This window comes from Pseudopodoces humilis, chromosome 26 (assembly GCF_049639895.1).
Source record: "Pseudopodoces humilis isolate 2021_Gansu_Grassland_sample_001 chromosome 26, ASM4963989v1, whole genome shotgun sequence".
Taxonomy (NCBI): Eukaryota; Metazoa; Chordata; class Aves; order Passeriformes; family Paridae; genus Pseudopodoces; species Pseudopodoces humilis.
In genome coordinates, this window is record NC_142225.1 from 2,820,475 (window position 1) to 2,846,422 (window position 25,948).

Consider the following 25,948-nt stretch of genomic DNA (forward strand, 5'->3'; position numbering starts at 1 on the left):
AGGAGAGCCCATTGGAGAGCCATGGGCTGCACCGCTGGCAGTGCCTCCCGGGCCCTGCAGGGCAGGGCTGTGCTGGGGCTGCACTCCAGTGATAGGAGGAGGAACAATCCTAGCTGCAGGAGCAGCTGTCCCCAGCAGCCAGGGCAGCTCTCGGTGCTGTCCCCCACAACACCCTGCAGCGAGTGCTGTTAACTCCCCCAGCTGGGGATGTTTCTGTGGGCAGAACCTCTGTGCTGTGCCGTGGGCTGGATTTGGGAGGGATTGAGGAGATGGAAACCCACCCTGGGTTTCTCCCAGCACTCCTGCTGGGCCACCAGGGCTTTCCTGGCAGGGGTGGAGGCTCCCAGTCCCTCCACGTTCCCTTTCTGTTCCCAGTGGGGAGAAAGCAGCAGGCAGTGAGGCCAGGGCCAAGCATGACAGGCAGAACCTTGTTGCCAATAAAACTCCAAACAGTATCTCAAGAAATCATTTTCCTAAGGTGGAGTTGTTTTTCTCAGGCATTTGATTTTGTGTGTGCCTTTTGTTGTTTTTCTCTTAAGAAAACAGAGTGGTCCTTAGTTTAACATCAATTAAAAAAAGAATTAAAAAAACGCCAAACAAAAAAAGCCCCAAACTCTACAAACAAAGACAGCAAAAAGTGGGACCTCTCCATGCAGCACCCAATTGTGTCACCCACTGCAGAGGGGACACAGGACGTGGCAGAGGCAGGACAAGAAACCCCTCCCTGGGTCACCTCCCTGGTGCTGCTCTTCCCATCTGTACCTGGGACCACTGGGAAAAGTAAAAGCCATCACGGTAAGTTCTGGATTTCAGGACAACATTAGCAAGGAAGAAATATTTTTTGAGGGTGGTGTTTTGTTGTTCTGTTTTTTTTTTCCATACATTAGAACATTTATTTCTCAGAGAGAAAATATACTCTCAGACAGTCAGATTATAGTAGGTAAAATTAGCTTTTTTTTTCTTTACAAGCATAAATTTTCTTATTCCTTCTCTTATACCATCTGATATAAACAGTTCTAGAAAGCAAATAAACTCACTTTCTACAATAAATAGAGCAATCTGTGCTTTACAGCAGACTGACAGTAACATTTAGGTTCTGTAGCAACAACAGGAAATCAGCCAATCCAAATTCTAAAATCATTTTAAAAAACCAAACAAAATGAAAAAAAAAAAAAAAAGACCAACTCCCAAGACCTTAAAACATATACACAGGTCACTAGTCCACAGCTGAGCTACCACCTGGAAAACTGTATGTTCCTTCAAATAAATTACACTGTGTAGCATATAAAAGACCCAGCAACACAACTGAGGACTTCAAGAATGGTGACAATAGATCTAAATAATTTAGAACATTTTACAGCTATATACACAACATCCTTCCCTAGCCACACTCCATGGGCATTATTATCAATATTAATATTTTTACAAACTCCTATGCCCCATTCCTATATGTTACAGGAATCTTGAAATTCCTTCAAATGCAGTTCCATGCCCCAATGTATAAGAAGTGGTATTTTAAAAAAGTAGAGCAAGTAGAAATGGCAGTGATTATTCCCTACTCTTCATTATCATTAATTATTATTTTGACTCCACATTCTCTTCAGTATGAAAAAGTTAAAAATAATAAAAAAATACTGAGTTAAAAAGCAAAATGATGGTATTCAATCTACAATCTTGCTTTGCACCTTTGGCTCTTTAAAATGGGAAAGCAAAGAGGGATATGCAACAGAAGAGATCAGAGAAATCATAAAGTCCTTGGCTAATAGAAAAGATGTAGTCACCAAATTCCCAAACATCAGTTTGTCCCCGTTTTTTTGCAATGCAAACCCAAACCAAGGGGACTGTCTGGGTTTACCTGGCTGACAACACTGGAGACCCACACACCAGGGAAGGATGTGCACATGTGGGAGAAATGAAACAGCAGAAGGGTTGTGTGCTCTGGTCAGTGCTTGGTTTCAGTCCAAAATGTGGCAGAAGAAAACAGACAGAAAATAGGGGGAGGAAAAAGGAAGAGGAGCCTTACACCAAATGTGCATAAACCAACACAAAAGATGCATCTCCCTCCAACCCTGATCAACCTCAGTGCCTGCAGAGCTGCTCCAGTTCAACAGACACCTCCAAAATTACTTCTTAAAAAAAGGAAGTTCTCTTTCCTTAGGTACTGTGCTAAGTCATGATAGGAAATGTTACTGCAACAAGCAGAGTCACAGAAATCTGAACTGAAACGTGAAACTATAAATCAATTGCTAGGACATACATATAGACACAGATCAGGTAATTTGATTTTCATCTTTAAAGCTCTGTGCATTTGTGCATGAAACTGTGCAGGGGGGGGAAGGTTACCAAAATCTCAAGCTTTTTGTAATGCAGTGAGAGAAATCTAAACATGAAAACATGATGTACATAGGCAAGAGAATCACAATCAGAGCTCCCAGCTACAATTCTGCGGGGTTTTTATGTGACAGGACAATGTCATATAAAGAAAAATGAAAAGGCCAACAATGGTTAGGTTAAATTTGGCACAAGAAAGTCCAGTTGGGATTCCTGTAAAGATCCTGGGGGTGCCAGGTTCCCAGAAATTACCTGGGACTGGCTGATGACTCAAAACCCTGGCAGTCCAGGAGAGGCAGGAGCAGGGGATGGTGTATGACATCCAAACATCCAAGAGCTGTGTGCTCTGCTCACTGCAGCAACTCACCTTGGCTCCTGCCACCTGTCAGCTTTTCCTACCTGTAGACTACATTTCATCTCCTGCCAGCTCTTCAGCAAGACACATTCAGGAAGAAGCTGGACAAGGTGTTTTTTGGCACATTTCGGGGTACTCTGAGGAGTGCTGGCAGCTGCTGGAGGTGCTGCACCCTGCAGTGCAGTGAGCTGGACGTGTGGAGGAGCAGGAGGGCTGGCCCAGCAGCCCCTCACAGGTAGGAGGCCGGGATGAAGGGGTTGTCCCCCTGCACTCGGCTCAGGTGGATCATGGCTCGGTCATAGGCCACTTGCACCGATTTGCGGATGCTGGTTTTGCGTCCCTCCATCATCTTCAGCTTGTCCACGGTGTCATCCACACCCAGGGGAAAGACTTTGTCCCGTGGCAGCCACTGCCTGCAGCAGAGAGGAGTGCAAAGATCTATCACCTCCTCCCCAGGAGCTTTTACCCTCGTGTAATGTATTTATTTATCATTAATGCCCCACAACGATGGTACACATGTTTAATTCCCTGTGTTTGACATAGAAGAAGCCCCTGCAGCCAAAATGCCTTCTGAGCATTGGAATCCTTACTCAAAGCTTTCAATTCTCCTTGGAGCTCAGGGGAAAGTTGGAAATTCCTGTGTTCCACACAGCAGCAAATACAGGGATGTTCATGGTACAAAGTGAGTTTCTATCCTCAAAAAAGCTTTGTCTTGTTCCAAGAAGCTGTAAGCATTAGTTTACAGTTTAGGTGAGTACAACTATCTGAGTATCATCCAGAACCAGGATGACACATCCCAAGCCCAGACTGACCCCAAAGGATTACTTTAATTGCAAATGCCTTGTCTGTAGCAAGCTTTTATTGTGTGGTCATTTGTCCAGGTTAACTGGACACTGAGAAATGTGTCACCCACCTCTCCTAATGCCATCCAGCCCCCTGAAGCTCCACCTCAGCCACTGCTGGCACAGCTCAATGCACCTCCCACTCAGCCAGTAAGGGCAATCCAGAGCAGCTCAGCTTCTCTTCACACAAAGATGATAATTTCAATCTTTGCCACCCTTCTGCAGAATCACTGAAGTCAATCAAAATTAGATCTGACTCCAAGAGGGGTTTTTAGTACTTTCCTGAAGCACCTCAGCTTCCCACAAACTGTAAACAAGGCTCTGAGTGGCCTCTGAAGAGTGTAAACATGCAGCAAAGCTTGTATTCAACAAGAGCAGGACAAAGCTAAGGAGATGTTTACTTTTATTGGGAAAATAGCTTCAATTACAACCTTGGATTTAAGATTTTGAAAACTGATGACTACAGCAACAGGAAGCATGATGCCATTGATTTTTCTGCTACAAATCATTAGTCTCTCTTTGCAGAACATGCTCTTTATCAAGTGGTTCCTGTAATCAGGAACAGGGGAACAATGCAGTGTGCTAATAAAAAGCCTCAGGAGTTTGTCTCCTGACACCTCTTTCACCCAGAGGACACAGGCACCCTCACCAAGTGATGTAAACCTGATCCCCTTCCCAGCTTCCCAAGCAGATGGCAAATACTTCTCCCTTTGTTGTACCTTGTCCCCATCTCTTCAGACCCCATAAAACCCTGCAGAATCCCCAAATGTCAGGGGAAATAACCCCCTGCAGCTTTACCCCTCTGTGTGTTTGCTTCTGCTCTATTTTCCCTCCAGCCCTGGCAATGTTCACCTCCTTCCTCCAGCCTTTCCCTGACCTCTTGGAGCTTCCCTGCTCTTCCTGGAATGCCAGCACAAACTTTCCTCAGAAGAAGGGCCCTTCAAACACCACAAGGCTTTTTTTTAAACTCCTGATATTTTACAGAGGCAGCAGAAGAAAAGGCAAGCCCAGGTCTCTTCTGTTCCCAAAGCATCCCAACAATCCAGCACCCACTTCATCCACAAGATAAACTGTGTTTCTGTGACCCAGCTGCACACAGGTCCCGCCTCCTGTGTCACTGTTCATGTTCCCATGTGGTATTTGCTGGTTCAATAATCCAGTAGGCTCAGCATGCAGCTGTCAGCTTTTCCAGCATAAATCTCAAATTTTACAGATTTCCCGTTGTTTCACACACAGATTTCGAAGACTTATTGGTAGTTTTAAGGCTCTTCACTGATTTATGGCTTATTATATCTGGCTGGTTGACTGTTACCATGTGAGCATGGTCAGCAACTACTCCTAAAATCAGCATATTCATCCTGTCTGAAGTACAACAACAAAACGTCTTCAGATATTTTTCTTGCTTTGAACCATCTTAAATAAAAAACTTGATTTGAAAACTGCTGGTATTCAGCACCTCTGAAAAATCAGCCAAATCTAAATATGAAATAAACCCTGCATTTTGAAAAAGTTAGCCTGGAAATTTTTAGAAAGTCTTCTGTGCAGCATAGGAACAGACTGCTGGTGTTCTGAAGTCAAATGCTCTCTGTAATTTGCTCTCAATTCTCTTCATGTGCTTCAGTATTTTTGTGGTGATGTGAGCTCTGGGTGAAGGATGCTGAACTGCTCAGTGTGGAGGTGGAGCTGTCAGATGTTGTGCTCTTTGGCCAGGAAAAACAGGCTGTCTTCCTTATTTAGACTCCTTTTGCCTGCTGCATGTTTAAATACCCCAATTTACATCATAATCCCTGTATGCTCCCACATCCCAAAGATTATGTTAAATCTTGCTCACACTCACCATGGAGCTGTCTGCACACACTCACCAGGTTCTCTTGTTGTCAAAGAAAAGGACAAGAAAGAGCTTTTCTCCTGCCTCTGTCTGCCTCTGCTCCCCCAGCTTCAGGACATCCATGGGGGGCACAGGGATGGGGACTCCGTTGTGCAGCAAACCCTCGCGTGGCATCTTGGGGTCGATAATCTGGGGACACGGAGGACATTTAGCACAAAGCTTCCCAGCAATGAACAGAATGCATTACTTTTCTGTTCTTTCAGTGTATGCAAGCTATACAAATTATGTCTGCTTTGGGTGGGTAAGCAAAACTGCTTGTTTTCAGTGTCTCTTTCTACAAAAATTTCATCCTGAGGCTTCCCCTGTGAGAGGGAAGCCAGTCAATCCCAAAGCCAGGCACCTCATCTTGAAAAAGGGATGTGCATGGTTCTGTGTGGCTGCAAATGCATTTACACTAATGTGTAATTCAGTACAAACGCAGCATTATTCTGTTCAGCAAAGGATTTCCCTCCCTCATGCCAAACTCCAAATAAATGTAATGCTCCTGCTGTACTCCACAGGCAAAACATTGTTTCACAACAGCTCCATTCTGGAACAAATCAGTTGACATCAGTGGCGTTGCTTAGATTTACACTGCATTAGATCAGAACCAGGCCAAATATTTTGAGAGTTGACAAGCAGTGCTGGCTCCATCAAGCCAGGGGAACAGAGACAACAGTAATTTTGAAGATAAGTCACAATATATCAGACCTCCCCCTATAAAGCAGAAATGTCCATGTCCACATTTGTGCTCCTGTCAGCACAGGAGGAGAAGAAAACAGCAGAGGGTGGCTGCAATGCTCAGTCTGTTCTTCCACTCCTAAGGACTTGAAAAAGTAGACTGGCTTTGACATTGGCCATCTGTAGGAATTTATTAAGACACTTTGCCACCACAACAGTCTGCTATAAAAAAGCCTTTTTTGGAGGCAGTCTCGGTGGTTAAATCCATTCAATGCCACAGTTTAACTCTGACTGTAGCCACATGGAGAACTAAAACTGGTTTGGCTGGCCAGGATGACCAGAAGATCCAAGTATGCTCCCTCTTCTGGGCTCTCACTTGGAGTAAGAACATAGATGAGGGTCACACCTCCAGGAGAATCTGCCCTTTTTGATAGCATTAATAGATAAATATCCAAAGGCAGATAAACAGTAAGAAATAACATTCAAGGGACATGCATATATGTTCATATTTAAATCAAGCATATGGTTGTTGCAAGAGGATGTAGACATGACAGGGCCAGCTGGGCACCTACAGTGTGCTCATCAAACAGGAAAATGTGCAGGCAGCAGAACCTGGTGCCTGCATTTATAAAATTTAGGTCTTCTCATCCCTACAGTACTGATGACTTTCCTCAGAGGAGAGGTGAGCGAAAAGAGCTCCTACCCCTGACATGAGAGACCAATATTTTATGAATCCTCTGCAAAGCTCTGAAACAACAAGCACAGGGAAAATTCACTATGCAAAAGGGAAAGGAGAAAAAAAGCACATATCACATTATTTTGGGAAGTTTTCATTTCTGTCTGGTTACAGTGCACAACAGAATTGTGTTCTGGGCTACCTGAGCTGCAAGGTCAGGCTGTGGGAGAGCCACAGGGCACTTACCAAGGCAGGATAGGAGGGATAACCACGGCATTTGGCCCACACGAGCTCCAGGGGCTCCAGCTCAGCCTGGCTATCAAAGGACATCAGGAGAGGCCTGCCTAAGGGACAGCAGGAGACAGAGCTTAGGAGCTTTCATAACCAGCAAGAGGGTTATGAAAACACAAGAAACCACACTGTCATCTCATTGTCTCAGTAGCAATCAACTAAAACAGAAGTACTGTAGTACTTAAAGCACACTGACAAGACAGGAAAATCACTTGTTGGTTGTATCTGTATGAACTGGGTGTTTATGATAAAACTCAGCATGTACCAAACTCCAGCCTTCTTTATGCTCTGTCAGCACAGTCAGGTTCAGCACTAGGATAAAGCCACAATCTCCTAAATCATGGGTCTGTGCATGCATGTGGCTTCACATGAACTCTTCAACACAGAAATGTAATCAAAGTGAACTGAAATCAAATGGCCCCACAAGAGATGGATTTGGTCACAGATATGAAATCAGCCATTGATTTTCCTTGTCCTGGAAAAGGAGCAATCTTCATTAATGAAAATTTTACAGCAAGTACTGCTTGCTCTGGGGAAAATGGACAAATACTGGCATTGAAAACTGAACCTAGAAAATGCTGAGTACAACCCAGCTGAGCACCCTGTCAGGACAGACCTGATGTGGTCTTCCACTACTGCACTCCAGATGTATTCTTTCATTAATGAAATTATATTCCAAAGCCCAGAACTGTCCCACTGATTCCAGTTCTCATGGTACCGGCCTCACTCTGTGAGCTCATCTCCAAAGCAGACACACAACGTGCAGGATAATAATGATTCTCAGAGAGCCACAACAAGAGCCAGCAATGAAGCTGCACAGACAGGCAACAGGAGTACCAGGGCCTCAAAGCTGAATCCTGATAAACCGGCAATATCTCTATCCCTGACACACCCTAAGAAACACAACAGTCTGGTCATGTGAGCACTGAGGGGATGGTGCAGTGCCTTCGGGAGAGCAATGTGACAATTTTACAGATGTACAACACAGCCTGACAAAGACAACTTTTGTAAAAGAGACCCTGCAAGCAAAACAAGAGGGAACAGCCATGAAGTCATCTCCAGAGAGATCCCTCTTTAATGATGATTTCCTGTTTGTATTACAGCATCATTAAAGAGAACTAGCCCCAAAACAGGAGGAAACAGTGACAGGCACATTACACACATCAGCCCTACAGAAAGCAGCCCTTCAAGGAGAACGCAGGGCACAGGCAACCAGGAAAGGTGGAAGCAGGAAGAATGTTATATGCAATAACCTAAATCTGTAGCAAAGCAGGTAATAGTGCCCAGGCAAGTCCAGCCTGGGTAATTTGTGCAGGACTGGCTCCTGGTGTGCTTTGAGATGTGTTCCCCCTGGTTGAGGTGGGTCCAGAGCTGGTGCTGGGCAGCAATTCTCACCTGAGCCACTGAAATCAGAATCTCCATTCACACCCTCCAAGAAGGGCACCCGAGAAAGAGCCGGCTTCCCTCGACTCCGCTTGGGAGGCATCAAACCACTGTCAGGAAAATGTGGAAAAGTAGGGCATTAGGGGAAAACAGATTGTCCTGCACAACAAAGACAATGGGTTCCCCAAATCAGGTTAAAATAACCAAAAAATGACTGCACTAGTGCACCACTGACAAAAAAAGAACACTGAATATTTGTGCAAAATGTGATCTCTTCTGGTGAAAGCACAGCGGACATCATCCTAGCTTTGCCATGAGCCATGAAAAGACCTCACAGAAACCCAGATGTAAACATGAGGAGAAAACCTAGTAAAAAGTTCACGCCTGAGGGCTGATGTAATGATGCCTGGAGCTTGCACGAGCTACACCAGTTGTGTATAAGCTTGAGAGACGACACAGCAGCCCTCCAGTACAACTCCAGTATGAAGCTGGACTTTATCAGCCCACACATATCCTGAACATCCGTTCATCCCCTTACAACAAACATTTCATAAAATGGACTAACTCCAACTCAATCATATTTTTTGCATACTGTAATTTGCTTTTTCTTTTACAGATTTCTAATAAGCAACCTACTGTGAGTGATTTTGGTGATGGAATAGAAGGACTGGAAAAGTAGTAAACAGAGCTGTTCCTAAATAGAATAATTGCACAACTTATCCACGAGACATCAGAAGATGTCAGGTACTTGCTTTAAGTCTGTTCAGTCATGTTTGAAGCCCAGTTCTGCCCCTTAATTTCTGAGAGGAAGAAAGCAGCTGTTTAGTAGGTGGTAGCTTTACCTGCAGTGCTGAATTGAAAATTAGAATTCAAGTTTTTCCAAGTTTTGGATCTCAAGAACTACATCAGCAGAGAGGATGTGCATGCACTGAGAAAGAACAGTGTAACACACACCCACCTGCTTGAGAAAATCGAACACTGCTTTTGGGACCTGCAGCTTAAGAGGACAGGATGAAAACTCAACAGCTTTTTGTTTTTTAGAGTCAACACATAAGTAGCAACAGTCTGGGCTGGGTTTGGAACTAAGAAGTCAAAGAACAGAATCAGAGAGATTAATCCAGACACAGAAGGTGTTCCAGGGAACAGTTCTGCCTGGGGCACTTACCTGCAGGCTTCAAACACCAGCCCACTGCCCAGGGCAGAGCTGCACTCCGAGTCAGAGCCACTCCCTGAATGTTTTGCAAAACCATTGGTCACTCCTGCCAAGGAGACAAATGAGAGTGACAAAGAATGAGAGCAGCCCCAAGGCCAGAGCAGGCACAAGAAGCCAGGTGACCATGGCCTTCCCCCAGTCCATGGACCAAGCACCCCCACACTCCCATGGGCTCACAAGTCCAACAGCCACACAAAGGGCAAATTCATGGCAAAGCCTCTCTTGTTTTTTCTAGCTGTAAATATGGGATTGTCACAAAGAGCACATTCCTGGGAAACACCTTGTTGTGAAAATCCCCCTCACACTGACCTGCTTCTTCAATAACAGATTCATCACACCAGACGCTCCCTCCAGTTAGTACAAATTAATTGTGTTTGAAATTGTGGAAGGAGATGGAGCTGAATCACAGAAGCAGTGGTGCAACTCAGAAAAAAGCCAGCTGTGCTTTAGCAGAGGAGAAATGCCACTGCCTATTATCAGTGATTTTCCAGCACCCTGCCTTTATTTTTCCTTTTTTAAATTTCAGCCTCTCATTCTGACCTCTACCCAGTGTGGACGACAACTTTCTGCTTTAATTACCAAGAGATGATGATATTGAGTCCCTCCACTCTTTGGAGAAGTCATCTGTATTTCCCTTAACCTGTCCTGGCAAGTCAATCCCCATATTCCATTGCCTTTCTCCCAGTCTCAATATTCTTGCAACTTTATGATAGCCAAATAACTATAAGATGGTATTTCAGGTGTAGGCTAAGTCAAACCTTCCAGATGGGAACTGTCCCACAATGGCTGTTCACACAATTAAAAAGAAATTACAGTGATGTTGCTCAGATGTTCCTTTCCTCTTTTGTCTTTCCAAATTTCATCTCAGCTCCTTATTCTTGTTTGCAGATCTAATTTGAAAAGGAACCTGCTTGGTATTCCCACTAATTTTATTTAAACTCCAAAAGTGATTTCAAAGTAATATTTAAGTTACTCCACAGTGTGAACACTTCCAACCAAATGCATCATTTCTTCAGCAGGAAACTCTTGCTCCTAGGAGTGACCAAGCCAACACAAACTTCCACAAGGGCAGGAATGCCAATGCCTCAGCCCATAGTCTCCAGCCAGGCACTCAACAGCTTTCTGAGCTGCTGTGCACATTGGCTTGGCCTATAAAATAATTGAAAACTCCTTCTTACAGCAGCCTGGCAAATAGGAGAATTACTGGTGACTGCTAGGGCTTCATCTTGGTACCTTTAAATGTCTAAAATGGAGGTGACTAGAGATGAGCTACAATACCAAAAACAACATGTACAGTCAATGGAGAAGTGCAGCTCATTATAGACATGGCTGCCCTGTTTATAAACAGCTTTCACCAGGCTGTGAAACCATCTGGTTATGAGGACTGTGCTCTCCCCTAAGTATAAAGTCTGTTCTGGGTGTGTAGTTTGGATGCAAAAGTTTTCACTCAGCTCCAGGATTTCCCCTTCCTCAGCCCCATCTCACAGCTTCCAGAAGGAAAAGGAATCCCAAGGAATTACAGAATATGGATGCTAACTATGAAACAGGGAGCACAGTGCCTGTGGAATAGCAGGCCACATAACTTTCTCAGTCTTGCCTGAGAAAGTGGCCTGGGAAACCATAAGGAGAAATTAAAACAATCCTCAGAGATAGAAGACAGCTTTGCAGGTGCTGTTTGTGAGTTTCTTGTTTTCTTGCAAGAGAAGGTCGAGGGGTGGTGTACACCACTGACCAATGATGGTGATGTGTTAATTTACTAACCAATAAGAGTTTTACTTTTCTGTACTTTCACGTATCGGTCTATAAAAGAAGATCTGAGGTAATAAACCTTAAAAGAAGAGAAAAGGAAGAACTCTCTTGTTCAACTCACAAGAGAGTCTGTGTCATTCTTCTTGCCGTTCCCAATAGAGCAACAACAGAATCACAGAATCATTTACAAAAGACCTCTGAGATCATAGAGTACAACCTAGGATCCAACAACACCATGTCAACGGGCCCTGAGTGTTACACACAGCCTTTCCTCACCTCTCTGTGCTGCCTGCCTGGGTGATTTCTCTCCACTGCTGTCACTGCAGGTCCTGCTCTGGGGCCGTTTCCGTGCCTGTCGCTCCCCATCGGGGCAGGAGGGTAAGCCCTGCCCGCCCTGCCTGTGCTCTTCCCCATTCTCCAGGGAGCACTCCAGACTCCTCTGCAGCTTCATGCCATTCTTGGCTTTTTTAAAAAGGACAGATGTCCGCCGGCCCACGCTGCTGAGGGCAGGGCTGGCAGGGCTGTCTGCAAGGGGCAGAGCCAGGCCGTTGAGGCTGTTGTTGGACAGCAGGCGTTGGAAAGCCTGGCTCTCATGCTGCAGAGACTTCTTGTCGAAGAGCTCCCTGTCCGACACCATCCTCCTCTGCAGCTGGTTCAAGGACCTGCTTTCACTGATGGGTTTGAGTGTTGGAGGGTCCTGCAGAGAGTCCAGCTCTGAGAGGTTGGGTGCTGGTCCTGTGGGCTCCAGGGTTGGAGGGTGTGGGAGCTTGGCACCATCTCCTAAAGGAATAAAGAATCTGCTTGAACATTTTAGTGAGAGTCATTCCCAAAACTACCAACAGCTGTTCTCATCTTTCACTAAGGTCACAGGAGAAACAGCAGGTTTTGACTGCTGACAAGTGCTAGAGACCTGGAATCAAAATCCTGCTGCTCACCTTTCTCCCTTTCCTCATCCCCTTCCCTGGATGTTGTCTCCAGCCCCTCCCGTGGCACAGTGTCCCCATTGGGCAGGGCCTTGCTCTGCTGCTGGGCCAGTTTGTGGCGGATGGAGTTGATCTCGCGCCGCAGGAGCCGGATACGCCGCGTCCGGGCACCGCTGGAGCGCATGGTGCTCACTGTGTCCAGCTTCTCCAGCAGCTCCTTCAGTTGCGCCTCCAGGGACAGGTGAGCCCGGTTCTCCGGGACCAGGATGTTATCCACTGCAGCATAAGAGATGGGAACAGTGAAGGGAAGGAGTAAGGCTTCTTGGAGAAGCATCTGGGGCCAGTGCCAGGCCTCATTCCCTTTGATGCTGTCCATGAATCAATCACTTTAGCCTGGGGATTTAGCAGTCAGCAATCTTGGAGCTTGGACTCCCTTCCTTTGGATAAAAAGCAGCTGATTCAACTTGCACTGTCCCTCAATTCCTGTTACTGCCCCAGGGGCAACAGTGAAAGGACATTTCTGCACCCCGCACAGAACAGCTTGTGGTCTAGGCCCTTGTCAGAAACCTATTTCATTGGCAGATTAAATGCCAAACTCAGACCACAAAGATAAGTGGCCAAAATGTAACATATTTGCTATTCCTCTGGCTCAGCTGGAGGGCTGGCATCCATGGGAGCAGGACATATAGCTGAACAGCTACACAAATTTCATAGTGACTGTCCATCTGCACGCAAGAGGGCTTCAACATTTAGGAACCAGATGGCACACTGCAAGCTCTGTGTGCTCGATGGCTGTACTAAGTTAAGCCAAGTTATTCAACTAATGATTTGGAGCTGCATCTCAAGAGGGCTGTGAGAATGGATGGGGTTGTATTGGGAATGGAAAGTCTCAGCTAGAAGGATTGCTTAGGTCCCAGTACCTTCACCCCTCATCACCCTCTTTAAGCCCTCAGTGCTCTATCTAACCCAGCTGCTGTACATCTTGCCAGTTTACAGTGAAATGTATGAGCTTTCCCCAGAGCAAAAAATTCCCACCTTTTGCACTGCTCTTTAAAATAGCGAGTTTGTACAACACTCCTAGTACAAATCAAAGAGCAAGGGCAGATTACAAGGCTCTGCCAACACAGACATGCACAAGGAGAGCTGGAGCTAAGCTGCACCTAGCTCAGAGTGCCCAGCTCATCTGGAATCCCACCCTCTGGGGTTTTAAAGGAGGTCTTCATGTCCCTAGGTCAACAGATGGACAGGCAAATTCTCTATGCAGAATGGCTACAACTTCCATGCAGGCTGAACTATGTGCTCAGAACTAAAGCTATGATCTGCCTGAGGGGGAAAAAACCATTAATCATTACTCACCATCCTCCCAGGAAAAGCGGTAAAAGTCATGGGGCTTGGGCGACTCAGGCAGGTGAATCCCCACGCCAGTGTCAAAGCCAATGCTGTCGGCCTGGCGCCGCGCATGACGCAAAATCGCTCCCCCGAGGTCCCGGAGCCGGACAGCTGCTCGGTGGAAAATCGTGTCTTTAGCATTATACCTCATGCAGTTCGCAACTATAAGGTTAAAGTCTTCCTCAAACTCATCCAAGGTTCGGTACAGGTGGGACTCCAGCTTCCGCCTCATGGTGGAAAAATCCATTGGGTTGGAAATGAATTCCAGGTAATCTGGAACCTAAACATATAAAACCTGTACAATTACAAAAACCATTTACTAGCCAACCAGAGCGCACCCATCACAAGCACTCTTAATATCCTTTCCACAGGCAAGGAGCAGAAACAGATGTTCATTTCTGTGTCACTCAGGCAAGGCAGACACATCCTGGCTCAACAAAACATTACTCATCCAAGATGTGCTAAACTTCCAGAAGAAAATACCTTTTTTTTTGACCTGGAAGGATACACACATCATGAGTCCTTTTTTAGATAGTTTTAGTCCACCAGTGGCTTGGGACAAGGTGGTTTGTGCTTCTGCCCAGCAATATCTCATCTACAACCCGTTAAACACCTCTAGGAAAGAGACTTGCCTCGCTCAGGTTAACAGGCTCTGTGAAGATCTGGGCAGCATCCTTCTCCTGCAGCAGGTCCAGGGTTGTGCGGAGCAGGACATTGAAAGGGGTCAGCTGCAGCTCCATGGCAGCCTGCTGCACCTTGACCTGGCAACAGGAACACAGTAAGGACACTCACTGAGTGTAGGATCTGTGGGTGGTGTCTCCCTCCAGAACATCAGGCCAGTATGGCTGTAGAACTTCTGGCAAACACCTTGTACTCTTGTACATTGCCCAGTCCAATCCTTTTACATGGGGAACTCCTGTTTATTCAATCTCATAAAGTCAAAACAAGAGGAAACCCCAGGAAATCAAAAGATACTACAATTAAAAATGAAAACAGGCGTTTCACACCTGGTAAATTATCCTGGAGAACTCCCTGCCTCAAGATATTGTTATTATGCCAATTAGCAATTATATAAAAGTTAAAACTATGCAGGCATTTATACGAACAAAACCATCCATAATTAGACTAGAGAGCAAAAACAAAGTTTAAAACATAAGCTCTCAGACTTCAAGGCAGAAACTGAACAAGAGTGGTTAGATGTCTGTAAATTCCTAATACAGGTCCTTCTATCCTTTAGGAAGTCTCTAATACTGTTTGATTTCATGCAAACAAGATGTAGCACTGAAAATCTCTTGCACAGAAAATCTACTCAAAGAAGACTGGAACAGGATAAAAGTATTTAATTTGTCCTTTAACATCTTAATTTCTTTGATCTTATAATCACTTGTTATGTCATTAAATCAACACTTCAGTAACAAAGGTAAGCAAGTCTGTTTACACAAAGCAAACTGTATTTGATGTGCTCAGCAACAAGACAGCATCAATAAGAGAATGAATATAGACAAAGACCACACTTTTCCCCCGGAACAGGAAAAAAGCCAAACAGAGATGCACAATTCTGGAGCATCCTTCTGCATTCACCTAAAAACTCGGCTGGGATAGAGTCCAACTAGATACACTTTTCTCTGGTATTTTATCCTTTTAAAAAGCATAGTTCCCATAAGCTTCTATGCATTTAGCCAGCCGTGATAGGGTTCTACCAAGATATCAAAAGCAAATTAAGCCCAAGAATTATTTTTGGTTTTTTTTATCCTGCTACCTAAAATATGTTCACACAGCAATGAGGGCTGAGCCACTGATGTAAATAAAGGGCAATGCAGTAAATGAACCATCAAGAGGACTCTAGAAAAGCTGTGGGTAGTTTCTGGCCATAAAAAAATTGCTCTTAGAGGAGCTGTGATCAGAGTATGCTGCTTTCTCTCCCTGCAGACAGCCTGAAAGCACCCAGGCAAGGCCTGAGGACGTGTAAAGGCTCAGTGTGTGCCCAATGAGCCTTTCCTGGAGCTGTCCTGGAGGATACTCCAGCCAGAAAGCACAGCTGTGGGTGCAGCAACCAACAAGATAAGGACAGCAAAGACAGGCAAGATTGGCAAGCAGTGAAAGGAAGCAACTGGTAAGACTTCAGAAATGTACACACAGGTCAAAGGAGAAACTGGAAAAATTAGTAAATGGTCTCCATCTTAAAATTTTTTCTTCTAAAAATGTCCTTAGAGGAAAAATAGGAATTTTTAGCTTTAGAAATAAAGAGCTGAATTGTGATTTATACTTCTCCCTGGAGAAGGTGTTACCAAACTCCTGAAATAATCATGAAAGAGACCTAATTCTACTCTGCAAAACACTTGGTCCATGCCCAGAAATAGAAAGGGTTCTGTAGGTCAGGAATCAAATCCACTATTAATGATGCAAATATATTTTGTCAGCACTCTGCAGCTGAGCCCTGGTTCTGAGGGCAGAGGCTGCACAGTGCAAACCTGTGACTGGCACAGGGAGAGGTGGCTCTGCACACCCAACAACCAGAACCTCTGAAAAGAGGAAGAGACTCAAGAAAAACTGTCATGCTCTTCCTGTGCCTTCTGCAGCACAGAGAGCTTGCATGGGACTGAAGTTAAGAGCAGGAACTTGACAGCCAGAACTCCTTACCTGCTCCCGTTTGAGCTTTTCCCTCTTTCGGATGAGCTCGATGAGCAGTCGAGCCCGCTCCAAGTCATGCCGGAGCTTCTGCCAGTACTTCAGCTCCTCCTTCACTGCACTTGTCTTCTCATCCTGCTCCTTCTGCAAGACGTAAGTGGGTGAGATAGAAAACACCACAGGCTTCCTGTGTTTCCTTCTTTTTCTAGGAATCCTCTGGGAATTGCTCTCAGAATCTTTCTCTTACTGTCTTGTTCAGTCCATGTCCCCTCCTTCCTCCAGCATTTAGCTATCTAACAGAGAGAACATCAGCTTTTCTAGATTTTACCTTATCTGTGAAATTACCCCAAATTATCCTGCAGCCTCACCCTGGGAACACACTTCAGCGCATGCTCATTTACACCCTTCCTGCTTTTTCATCCAAGTTTATTACAGACGCTGGAAATTTTTCTGTACATTGGAGCAGCAGCATTTTGTAAATGCCCAAAGCATTTACAGTCTAAAGGGAAGGCAACCAAAAGCAAGGGAGAAAAGAGCTATTCTGTAACCCATAAAAAACAGAGCCATGGAAAGACATTTGCCAACAAAGGCCAACACTGGGAGATGAGCTCACACCTTCCAAGACACAGTTCAGTGGCTTCACAACACTATCATCCTTCCTCTCCTAAATCTGTAGATTTTTTAGTGATTTGGATGATATGCCTCAAGTGCAGACACTTTCACATGATTGCCAAGAGGACAATTGCTTCGCAAGATCTTCATGGTTTATATTAATAGGACATTTGTTTCTAAGATCTTACTTATGGTAAATTAGCAGTGTAATACACCAAGGAAATACTGCACTTTCCCAAGCTCTGCACTGATGAGTGGGGAATAATTTATTTTTTAAAAATTTATTTAATTTTATTTATATTTAATTTTTTATTTAACACCCAGAGCAGTCTTCTTGCCAAAAGTCTATAAATTCCTCCAACAATAAAAATACACATGTTCCCTAATGACAGGCTGTGTTAGAGGGTAGAGTCCTACTGCTTCATTACTTCAGCAACTACTTCTCATGCCAAATGCAGTGCTGCTTAATAGCACCAAGATAAAGTGACTACTGATGCCAGTTCAAAAGAGAAAGCAAGAGTCCAGAGCTGATGATTATGTCTAAACATGCATGGGATGGGCAAAAACTGCAGCTGCAGGAAGAATGATCAGAACTGGAATTTGGCCATAACGCTGGGGTTAAAACCCATTTTCTTTCCTCATTCCAAGGAATGTGTTTTCATCATTCATGTAAAAGATCATTCCACCAAGGGCCCATCACACCCTTGCACAATCCTAGGTCTTCTGACTCAGGGGAAAAGCTCCTAACTGCTGTCTCACCAACACCAACTTTAGTAGTGTCATGGATATCCCACTAATACACTAACTCAGCTCTTCATGCATGAGCACACCAAGAGGAGACCGAGACAGACTTAAATCTGCTCTTTTCACCCTCGCTCCCCTCCCCAGCCATGTGCTAAGCTTATCTCCTCCTGGAAGCTAAGCTGTGTGTCCTGCCATGTGAGCTGAGCTGGGGAGCAGCCGGTACCTGCTCAGTGTTCCTCTGGGACTGCAGGTGTGAGTGCAGCCGCCGAATCAGGGGCACCCCGTTCCTTGCCTGCCGCTTCAGCAGCCAGTAGTTGTGCAGCCTCTGCATGAACTGGTTCTTCCTCTGCAGGGAGAGCCCGCTGCAGATCTTGTTCAGCCTGAAGGAAGCACAGAGCGTCATGGAGCCAGCTGCAAAGCAATCTTGGCCCCCTTGGGTCTCCTGATGAAGTTTTGCAGTGTTGTGGCAATGCTCACCCTGAAGTACACACACACAAACTGGGACAAGCTGGGATCTCCTCACACGCAGACATATGTGGCCCCTTTTCATACTGGAGGGTCCCACCAACCACTTGCCACAGTACAAAGTATGAAATCATCAATTCAGCTCCAAGCCTTAATTTCAAAACTACTTCCTATGTCAAGAACCTTCCAGGGGCCATTTAAGTTTGATGTTATTAATCTGGAGCCTGGGAAATTACCTTGACAGGAGCCCAAGAATAACAGATCAGCTATTTTAACCTTTGCTTAACATTCTTATCTTACACATGGTGCCTTATCAGCCTGTCTGTTAAAAGACACATCAACACACTTCCCAAGGCACCAAACAAGAATTCAGCACTACCTAGTTCTGTATGAGGGAGAGCTAGGAGAAAAATACAAAAATACAGCCAAAGTCAAAGCTGCTTGCAACACTGTCAGGTTTGACAAGTTCTGTGCTAAAAGGAGGAATTAAAAAACTATGAAATGAGATCTCAAAAATTTTAATAGTGGGATGACCCCTAACTGCCTACCAACCTGTAATGCCTGAAGTGTTTTAAAAATGCCTTCATGGTAGATGGGTGCTTGCCATTAGGGACCACCACAGAGTCTTCATTACACAACAGCTTGGAATGGCTGCTCAGCAAAGCCAGAAAACCACAGTGACACCCAGAAGAAACCCAGCCACAAGCTATGCTGCAGAGCACTCTGAACACAGTTATTGCTAAGCCTTGACTAAAGTTTTAGTGTTTCCAAGGTCAACAATGAGAGGGACTGAGTTCTTAAAACAGACCCTGTTCAGCTACAGGTGTCCAAGTCCTTCCCTAAACCCACAACACTCACCTGTAAGAGGGAATTTGTGCAATGGTCACCACAGGCACGGATGAACGCCCTTTGGTCACGTCACTAGGCTCCTTTTTGATCTTTTGCTTCAATTTCCCTTGGTTCTTCTTCACAGACCCTTTGGGAGGGCCAGAATGGGGTTCTTCCAGTCCCTCCTCCTTCACAGTGACCGCCTGCCCATCATCACCACCAGCTGGAGACCCTCTTCTCACTGCGCCAGGCGGGGAGTGGCTCTCACAGTAGGCAGTCTTGCGCACGGTGAACGTCGTGCCGTTGATGCTGGTCTCCCTCATGGGTTCAATCTTCATGAAGAGACCGGCTCTCTGTGCACAGGTGACGTGGAAGGCAGTGTAACAGTTCACCTTGTGGCATTGGATAGCAGCTCCCATGCCCTTCTGCTTGCAGATACAGCATGTTAGCTTCCAGCGAGCTGGAGGGATGTTATTGATCCCTTCGATGGGCTCCAGGAACACAGTGTTTGCAAAGCAGACCTCTGGGATCCAGATGGCACAGACCACGTGAGCCCAGCGGCCATCACTGGTCTGCTTGAAGGCTCCCCCTTTGTTCGGGCAAAGGACACAATCCACAGGGCGAGAAGGGGACTGTAAACAGCAGCGGCAAAGCCACTGCCCCTCGGGGATGTAGGGCACACCGTAACACTCCTGGTGCACGGCCAGATTGCAAATGTCACAGAACAGGATGACATTGCTGTTGTGACACTCATCATCCATGCAGACACAGCAGAAGGCATCCTCATCAATGAGGGACTGCTGAGCCCCATTGTTCCGGCTCTCAAGGTACGACTCCTTTTCCAACCGATCCACCAGCAGCTCAAAAGTGTCAGCAGAAACTGTCCCATAACCATCAGCCCTTCTCTTCTCATTGACCATCTCAAGCCATGCCAGATCCTCCTCATCCATGTCATACTCCACTTCTACATCCAGGTCCTCAGGAGGCTTTTCAATGTACCGGTAGTAGGCAGCAGGGAGGGGACAGGCATCTGGCTGGCTGAAGGACTCCACCACACGGAACTTGGGCTGGGGCAAGTGCAAAGACATCCCTGGTGCATGTTTGGAGCAGGACTCCTTCTTCTTGCCTTTGGAAGGTGTTTTCTTAGATTTGGAAGTGAAGAGGGGCTGCTCACTGTTCTCCTTGTTGCTGTTGCACTCGGTCATGTCCTGGGCTGTCAGCTCGTCCTCGGTGATGAGCTTCAGGGGGTCGTAGATGCTGATGCGATGGAGCCGCCCGTCGATGTCCACCTCCACGATGCGCTGGGCCTGGGCATAGGTCAGCGTCTCGCGGGTGGGGGAGCTCTTGAGGCTGTAGGGAGAGGGAGAACGTCGCCCCTCCAAGTGCTGCCGGCACCTCCTCCGAAGCTTCCTCATCCCTGTGGTCCAGAGACTCTGGGACACAACAGGACAGAGGACAGAGTAAGACAAGGAGACAAGCAAGAAGCAGTACAGACTGAAAAACTCACTCAATGCTGCAAGAGATCAAATTTCTAACAGAGACTCCAGCAATTTCAAGCTCGCTGAGTCTTCACACCTTAGATACAGGCAGGTATTTAATATATCAGCCATTTCTTGCAATGTGTACCAGAGCAATCCACAGAACCCTCCAACTTCCTCTATTTGCACCTCAGATGTACATTCCACCCCATGACCAGCGAGAAAAACTCAAAATAATTTGACAGCACAATATACAAACAGTCTGCTGTGCACCCAGATCAGCAAACCATTCAGATCCCCTGAAATTCAAACAACATGGTTCACATCTTCTTGCACCATTCACATTAAGCTCACACAAACCAAAAAGTTCTCCCCTGCCCTTTTGCCTGTGACTTTTCTTTTATATCCCTGAATGTGCTGGACGTTTTCCAGGTGAAAAGGAATGCACTGTTCAGGTCTTATGAAAGCAGTTTCCAATTTAATTTTTTTTTTGGTCAGCTCCAGATGAGAAAACTAATGGTTCTTCCTCAGTCCAGGAAGAAGCTCCTCCAAGTTTCACAGCTCAGGGCTGCCACCACCAATCCTTCCAATCTGACACTGCAGATGCAAAAAGTCCCATAGTGAAAAATTGTCCTCCGGTTTTGCTTTTCCTTCTCTCAAGGGTCACAAACAGAACCAGAGGATGAACTGAGCAATGCAGCAGAGACCAGATGTGCATCTCTTCTGCTCTTCCACGAGGAAGCAAAGAGGGATAATCATGGCAAAAGCAGCATGGATCCCAATGGACTTACAATCTCTGGCGTTAGCCCCTCTGGAGCCACAATTCCCATTCATCCATCTGAGCCACCTGGCTATGGAGAATCCACAGGGCTACGAGCAGGAAAGCAGCAAGACAGCTTCCAGCACCAGAAGCCGTAAAATGGCATTTGCTCAGAGCCTTAACAAAAAGCCCCAGGCAGCTCTGCCCGCGCAAACTGCTAATCAGTAAGCCAGATAATTAGCTGAGAGTCGCTGCTGACATTAAGGAGGTGCCTGTCAGAGGGGAGCAGAGGAGAAGCCTGGGGAGATGGTCTGGGGGAGGATTCAGAAACGGTGGCAGCAGCTCGGTGATCAGAGGGTGAAGGAGGGAGCTGGCAAAGAGGGAAAGCAGAGAGGAAGCCAAGTGAGTAATGCAAGAGAGAAGGGCAGAGTCAAGGATGGGAACATGACTTATGGGAATAAACAAGCTGAGGCTAAAAGAAGTCAGAAAGGAGACAAAGAAAAGCAAATGTAAATTCTCAGTGAGAAGATAAGCCAGCCCAGAGCTTATCTGTTGCTATGCAGAAGCCTGAACCAGCACCTCACCCTTATTTAAAGCAATCTACACACTCAGTCCCTTTCTGTGGGACCCACAGACAAGGAAACATACCACAGACCCACAATTTGTACTCAGCCAGTGCAGTATTTGTGCTTCATGAAGGACATAGTTCCAGAAACTCTCAACTGTGTGCCACAGCAAGCAGCATCTCACAGGACCAGGACCTACAAGAAGTCCAAGCTTATTCCAGAAAGAAGGAGCAAATTCCAGGAGCAATACTTTTTTCAAGTACTGGTTCTGTTAACCATGATCATGAGATTAAGCCATGACACCACCTGTGTCTTAAGAAACAAACAGGCTCAGGGAAAGGTTTCCAAACTATTCCCTGCATCCACAGAAATAAACTGCAGGTGCCAGTTTCAGTATGCACACCCATAATGATGGAGCCTGTAAACACAATTTTACTTCAGATGTAAAATAAAAGATGATGACTTCTATCTGCACATATAGATACCACAAATTTTGGTGGTACCTTTGCCTTAAAAATGTAATCAGTCACTTGATCCACACACACTACAGACACCCAACTTCACTCATCCTAGCTGAACTCCAATGGCTTCAATCAGTAGGAAAAAAGAATTTTAAAAAGAAGTAATAAAGGCCACTTTATCATTAAATAAAATAAAATTAAAATAAAAATAAAAACCCCAAACAAACCAAAGAAAATCCTGCTGACAAACAGCTCTGTTACAATTCAGGCTGGTACAAGCCAAGAGGATATTGGAGGCAAAAAGATATATGAGGGATAAAGTAATTATTATGAGCTGACCACACAATTCATTAATATTGTGTTCAGGAAAAATGAGACAATAGCCAACTGCTTGGAATGCTGAGGGACAAGGAAATTTCAGTGAAACAAGCACCTGAAGGAAGGGCTGTTTTATCTGTTAATGGGAAAAACAAGCATGCAGAGTTCCTTTACTAAAACAATCAGTGTATTTCTAGACAAATTACCCCAAAGTGGGCTTTGCACCACAGCAACCAACTGCCATAAAACAACCCTTTTGTAAAGCACACAATTACTTAGCACTATGAAGCAGCATTTAAAATTGCATGGAAATTGCTGCCAGTGACAGCTGAGTGCCTGGAATGAGACATACTCCTGGATATTAGGAGAGACACCTCCAAAATACCTTGAAAGCTGCAACAAAATCAACTCAGACACACCTAGCTGAGCGCTGTGACCTTGTCTACAACAACAGAAATTTCTAAGCAGCAACCTAGGAATGTTTTGATTCCCTTGGTACACTTGAGAACACCTCCCAGCTACACATAAAAAAGAATCCCTCTGCAAACAGGACCTGTGCACACTGAAATGCTAAAGATACTCAACATGTGTGGGGTTAAATGCTATTTCAGCCCATGCTGATTCTGTCCTGCCATGGACAAAGGTTGCTGATGTGAAAGCAGAAAATTCAAGCATCCTTTGCATTGCCACAATATGCTCAAGGCGTTACTAAAAGCTCCTGTCACCCATTTCTACTGGGGATTACAATGGGAGCAGGGGGTGAAGTTCCCAGAGAGTACAACAGAGCAAACAAGGTGGCTAGAATTCATAGAGCTGCTGGGAATGAATTTAACTCTACCCAAGGAGTTCCTTCGGGAGTGGTTTGATTCTCCTGAGCAGCACATCTGTGGGCAATAGCTGCAACAGGTGACTGAAAAACCAAGCCCACCATCATGATATTCAAATTTACTAGAAAGGGAGCTAAAGCTCCCCTGAAAAACACAAAGAGATCAACGTATATGGTACAACATCACAGTACAGGCCCCTATTATACACACAGCCTGGAATAGACTTTCCACCCATACAGTGCTGCCTTAGCCATCTCCAAGGGTCAGAAACCCTTTTCTTGCATTGCAGAAGACCTCAGTCTCTTTCCCAACTCTCCTTCATGCAGCAGTCCTTCCTTCCAGCTTTCCCATCCTGAACAACCATGGACTCCTTTTACAGCACCAGGTTTCTCATGTGCAGAGGATGCAAGGCTGGAGCGTGAGGCAATGCAACTGGGGGAGTTTCCTGGCCCTTTCTTTTGGCATAGCTTGGTGATCCCAGCAAAAAAACAGGTCCCTCGACAATGAAGAACTTCACTTGCAGCAAAAAGGGCACCTGGACTTTGGTATGCAGCAGAAGACAGGAACAACATGGCTATCATTGGACTCTGGTACACCATGACTACTGGCTGTGGCTACAGCTCCTATAGTCCTAAAGAGTTTAGGGTTTGTTGTTACCAAAGGCTGCCCCTCTTTGGGACATCAAGCCAAACAAGAGGTCTGGAGATGTTCCTCAGCACCACTCTCCTACACCAGCAGCCACTCAGCTCCATGCAGCCACTGGATTTAAAAACCACTGCTGTTCAATGGGGAACAGACGCCCATGGAGCTATTTAAGAAAATAAATCTGTAAAATAAAACCAGTGGATGCCAGAGAAAAGAAACAACCTGGAACAGTTGCAGCGCTCTCTCCACCTTTTGCCAACCGAAATGCCAGCAAAACTCCTGCTGCCCTGGACAATGTCTCTTCATGTTCGTGCCATGTCTGTGCTTGCTTACAGGCCCATTGTCCCCTCACACACCAGCCAAGGGTTTATACTCCTCACACCCACACAGACACCTACAATGAAATATGTCAGTGCTCAACAGATGTCATGGACAGCTGCTTGCCCTGGCGCATGCAGACATCATGATCTTTATCAATGTCCAAATACTTCTGTAACCGAGTCTAGCTGCCGAGCAATACACCAGCCTCAAGAGAGGCCCTCCCTCTGGAAGGGAGGGTGGGAGCCGGCTGTGATGAAGTTTCAGGTATAAAGTCTGGGCTCAGCAACAGATGGGTTGCGCCATGAGCGGTGTCTGAGCTCAGCAGCAGCGCTCCGAGAGAACTGTGATGTGCCACGAGCTGTGTTAGGCCTCAGCAGCAACTGAGGGAACGGTGACATGCCCTCAGCTCTCAGGCACCGGCGAGAGCTCCACTCAGGAGCTATCCCGTGAACCGAGGGCTCCCTGCAGGGGACTCCAGTAGCAGCCAGCGATCTGGGCCAAGGCACAACAGGGACTCGGACAGAAATGAAGCCGTCCCGGGGGAAGAGGCGATGAACCACGGCGGGACCGAGCCCCAGCTCCCCACGGAACTGCCACAGCCTCCAGAGAGAGGGAGCGGGAGGGGGCCGGTAGCGTCATCACAGCAGGACTGCAAGGCCATTGGCTGCCTCCGCCGTCCATCACAGCGCCACCACCAATAGCAACGCGAGGCTGTGCGGGGCTAAAGGGGGTGCGCTCGGCCCCGCCTGGGCCAATCGCGTGGGAGAAGGTGGGCGGCACCCCCGCCGCGCCGCGAAGAAGGGGGGGACAAGATGGCGGCAATGGGGGGGCCCGGCTGACAGGGCGCTGCCTGTTCCTTGTCCCCGGACGCTCGCCGCCGCTTCCCCCTCCTCGGCGAGGGATCACGGGCCGCTCTCGCCGCACGGAGACGGAGCTGGGACGCGAGAGAGGCCCGCAGGCTGCGGCGCACTGGCCTCCCCCAGCTCCTTCCCGCCCGCCCGGTCACCTTCCCGCGACCCCGGCGCGGGGGTGTGTGAGGGAGGAGAGACCCCTGAAGGAAGGGTGTCGCGGCCTCCCGCGCAGAGCTTTACCTGGCCGGCTCAGTGCGCCGCCGTCGCGGCTTCTCCGCCGTTGCCGCTGCCTCCTTTTGGGGGGAATTTTTGTTTTTCTTTTTCTTTTTTTCCTTTTTTTTTTTTTTTTTTATTTTTTTTTTTATTCTCTCCGCCTCCCCCTCCCCTCCCCCCTGGGGCGGACGGGCTCACCCAGCCGGCGGCGGGAGGGGAGGGCACAAGATGTCGGCTCCGTCCGCTCCGGCTACCGCCGCCTCCTCAGCGCCGGCTCCTCCTTGCCGATGCCGCCGCTGCTCCCACCGCTGCTCCCGCCGCTGCCGCTCCGGCCCCGGTGCCGCTTCGCCCCCCACCACCCTCACCTCCCCCCCGCTCCCCCCCGGGGCTCCAGCGTCCCCGATGCTCTCGGTGCTGTGGAGGCGGGGGAGGGGGGGAGCAGGGGACACACGCTCAAGATGGAGGCGGCAGCGCGGGCCGGCCGAGCGGCGGGAGAGGCGGCAGCCAGCGGCCAGGCGGGGGGGGGGGGTC

General features: G+C 46.8%; 1 protein-coding gene across 5 annotated transcripts; it reads right to left on the minus strand.

Moving 5' to 3' along the window:
- Positions 1-437: 437 nt before the first annotated feature.
- Positions 438-25,803, minus strand: BRPF3 (bromodomain and PHD finger containing 3). 5 transcript variants are annotated; one of them, XM_088066952.1, is made up of 13 exons: positions 25,616-25,803; positions 19,008-20,410; positions 17,908-18,064; positions 16,341-16,472; positions 14,333-14,461; positions 13,668-13,980; positions 12,324-12,587; positions 11,665-12,168; positions 9,592-9,685; positions 8,439-8,536; positions 6,999-7,096; positions 5,391-5,545; positions 438-3,099 (listed from the first exon to the last, which is right to left on the minus strand). In XM_088066952.1, exons 2-13 carry the CDS (start codon positions 20,390-20,392, stop codon positions 2,916-2,918), a joined length of 3,513 nt encoding a protein of 1,170 aa, XP_087923078.1. In that variant the 5' UTR covers positions 20,393-20,410; positions 25,616-25,803; the 3' UTR covers positions 438-2,915. The 5 variants fall into 5 exon arrangements, with proteins under 5 accessions (XP_087923078.1, XP_014118060.1, XP_014118059.2 ...); XM_014262585.2 differs by lacking the exon at positions 25,616-25,803 and adding an exon at positions 25,445-25,576; XM_014262584.2 differs by lacking the exon at positions 25,616-25,803 and adding an exon at positions 21,247-21,326.
- Between the last annotated feature and the right edge of the window lie 145 nt (positions 25,804-25,948).

Bases quoted from the DNA above. Each gene is read 5' to 3' on its own strand.
- BRPF3 (XM_014262584.2), bottom strand. From the start codon at position 21,285: ATGGGAATTGTGGCTCCAGAGGGGCTAACGCCAGAGATT. The intron at 12,169-12,323 runs GTGAGCAGCAGG...TTATTCCTTTAG, and splicing joins GGATGAGGAAAGGGAGAAAG to GAGATGGTGCCAAGCTCCCA. The intron at 5,546-6,998 runs GTAAGTGCCCTG...CCGTGTCCCCAG, and splicing joins ATCCCTCCTATCCTGCCTTG to ATTATCGACCCCAAGATGCC.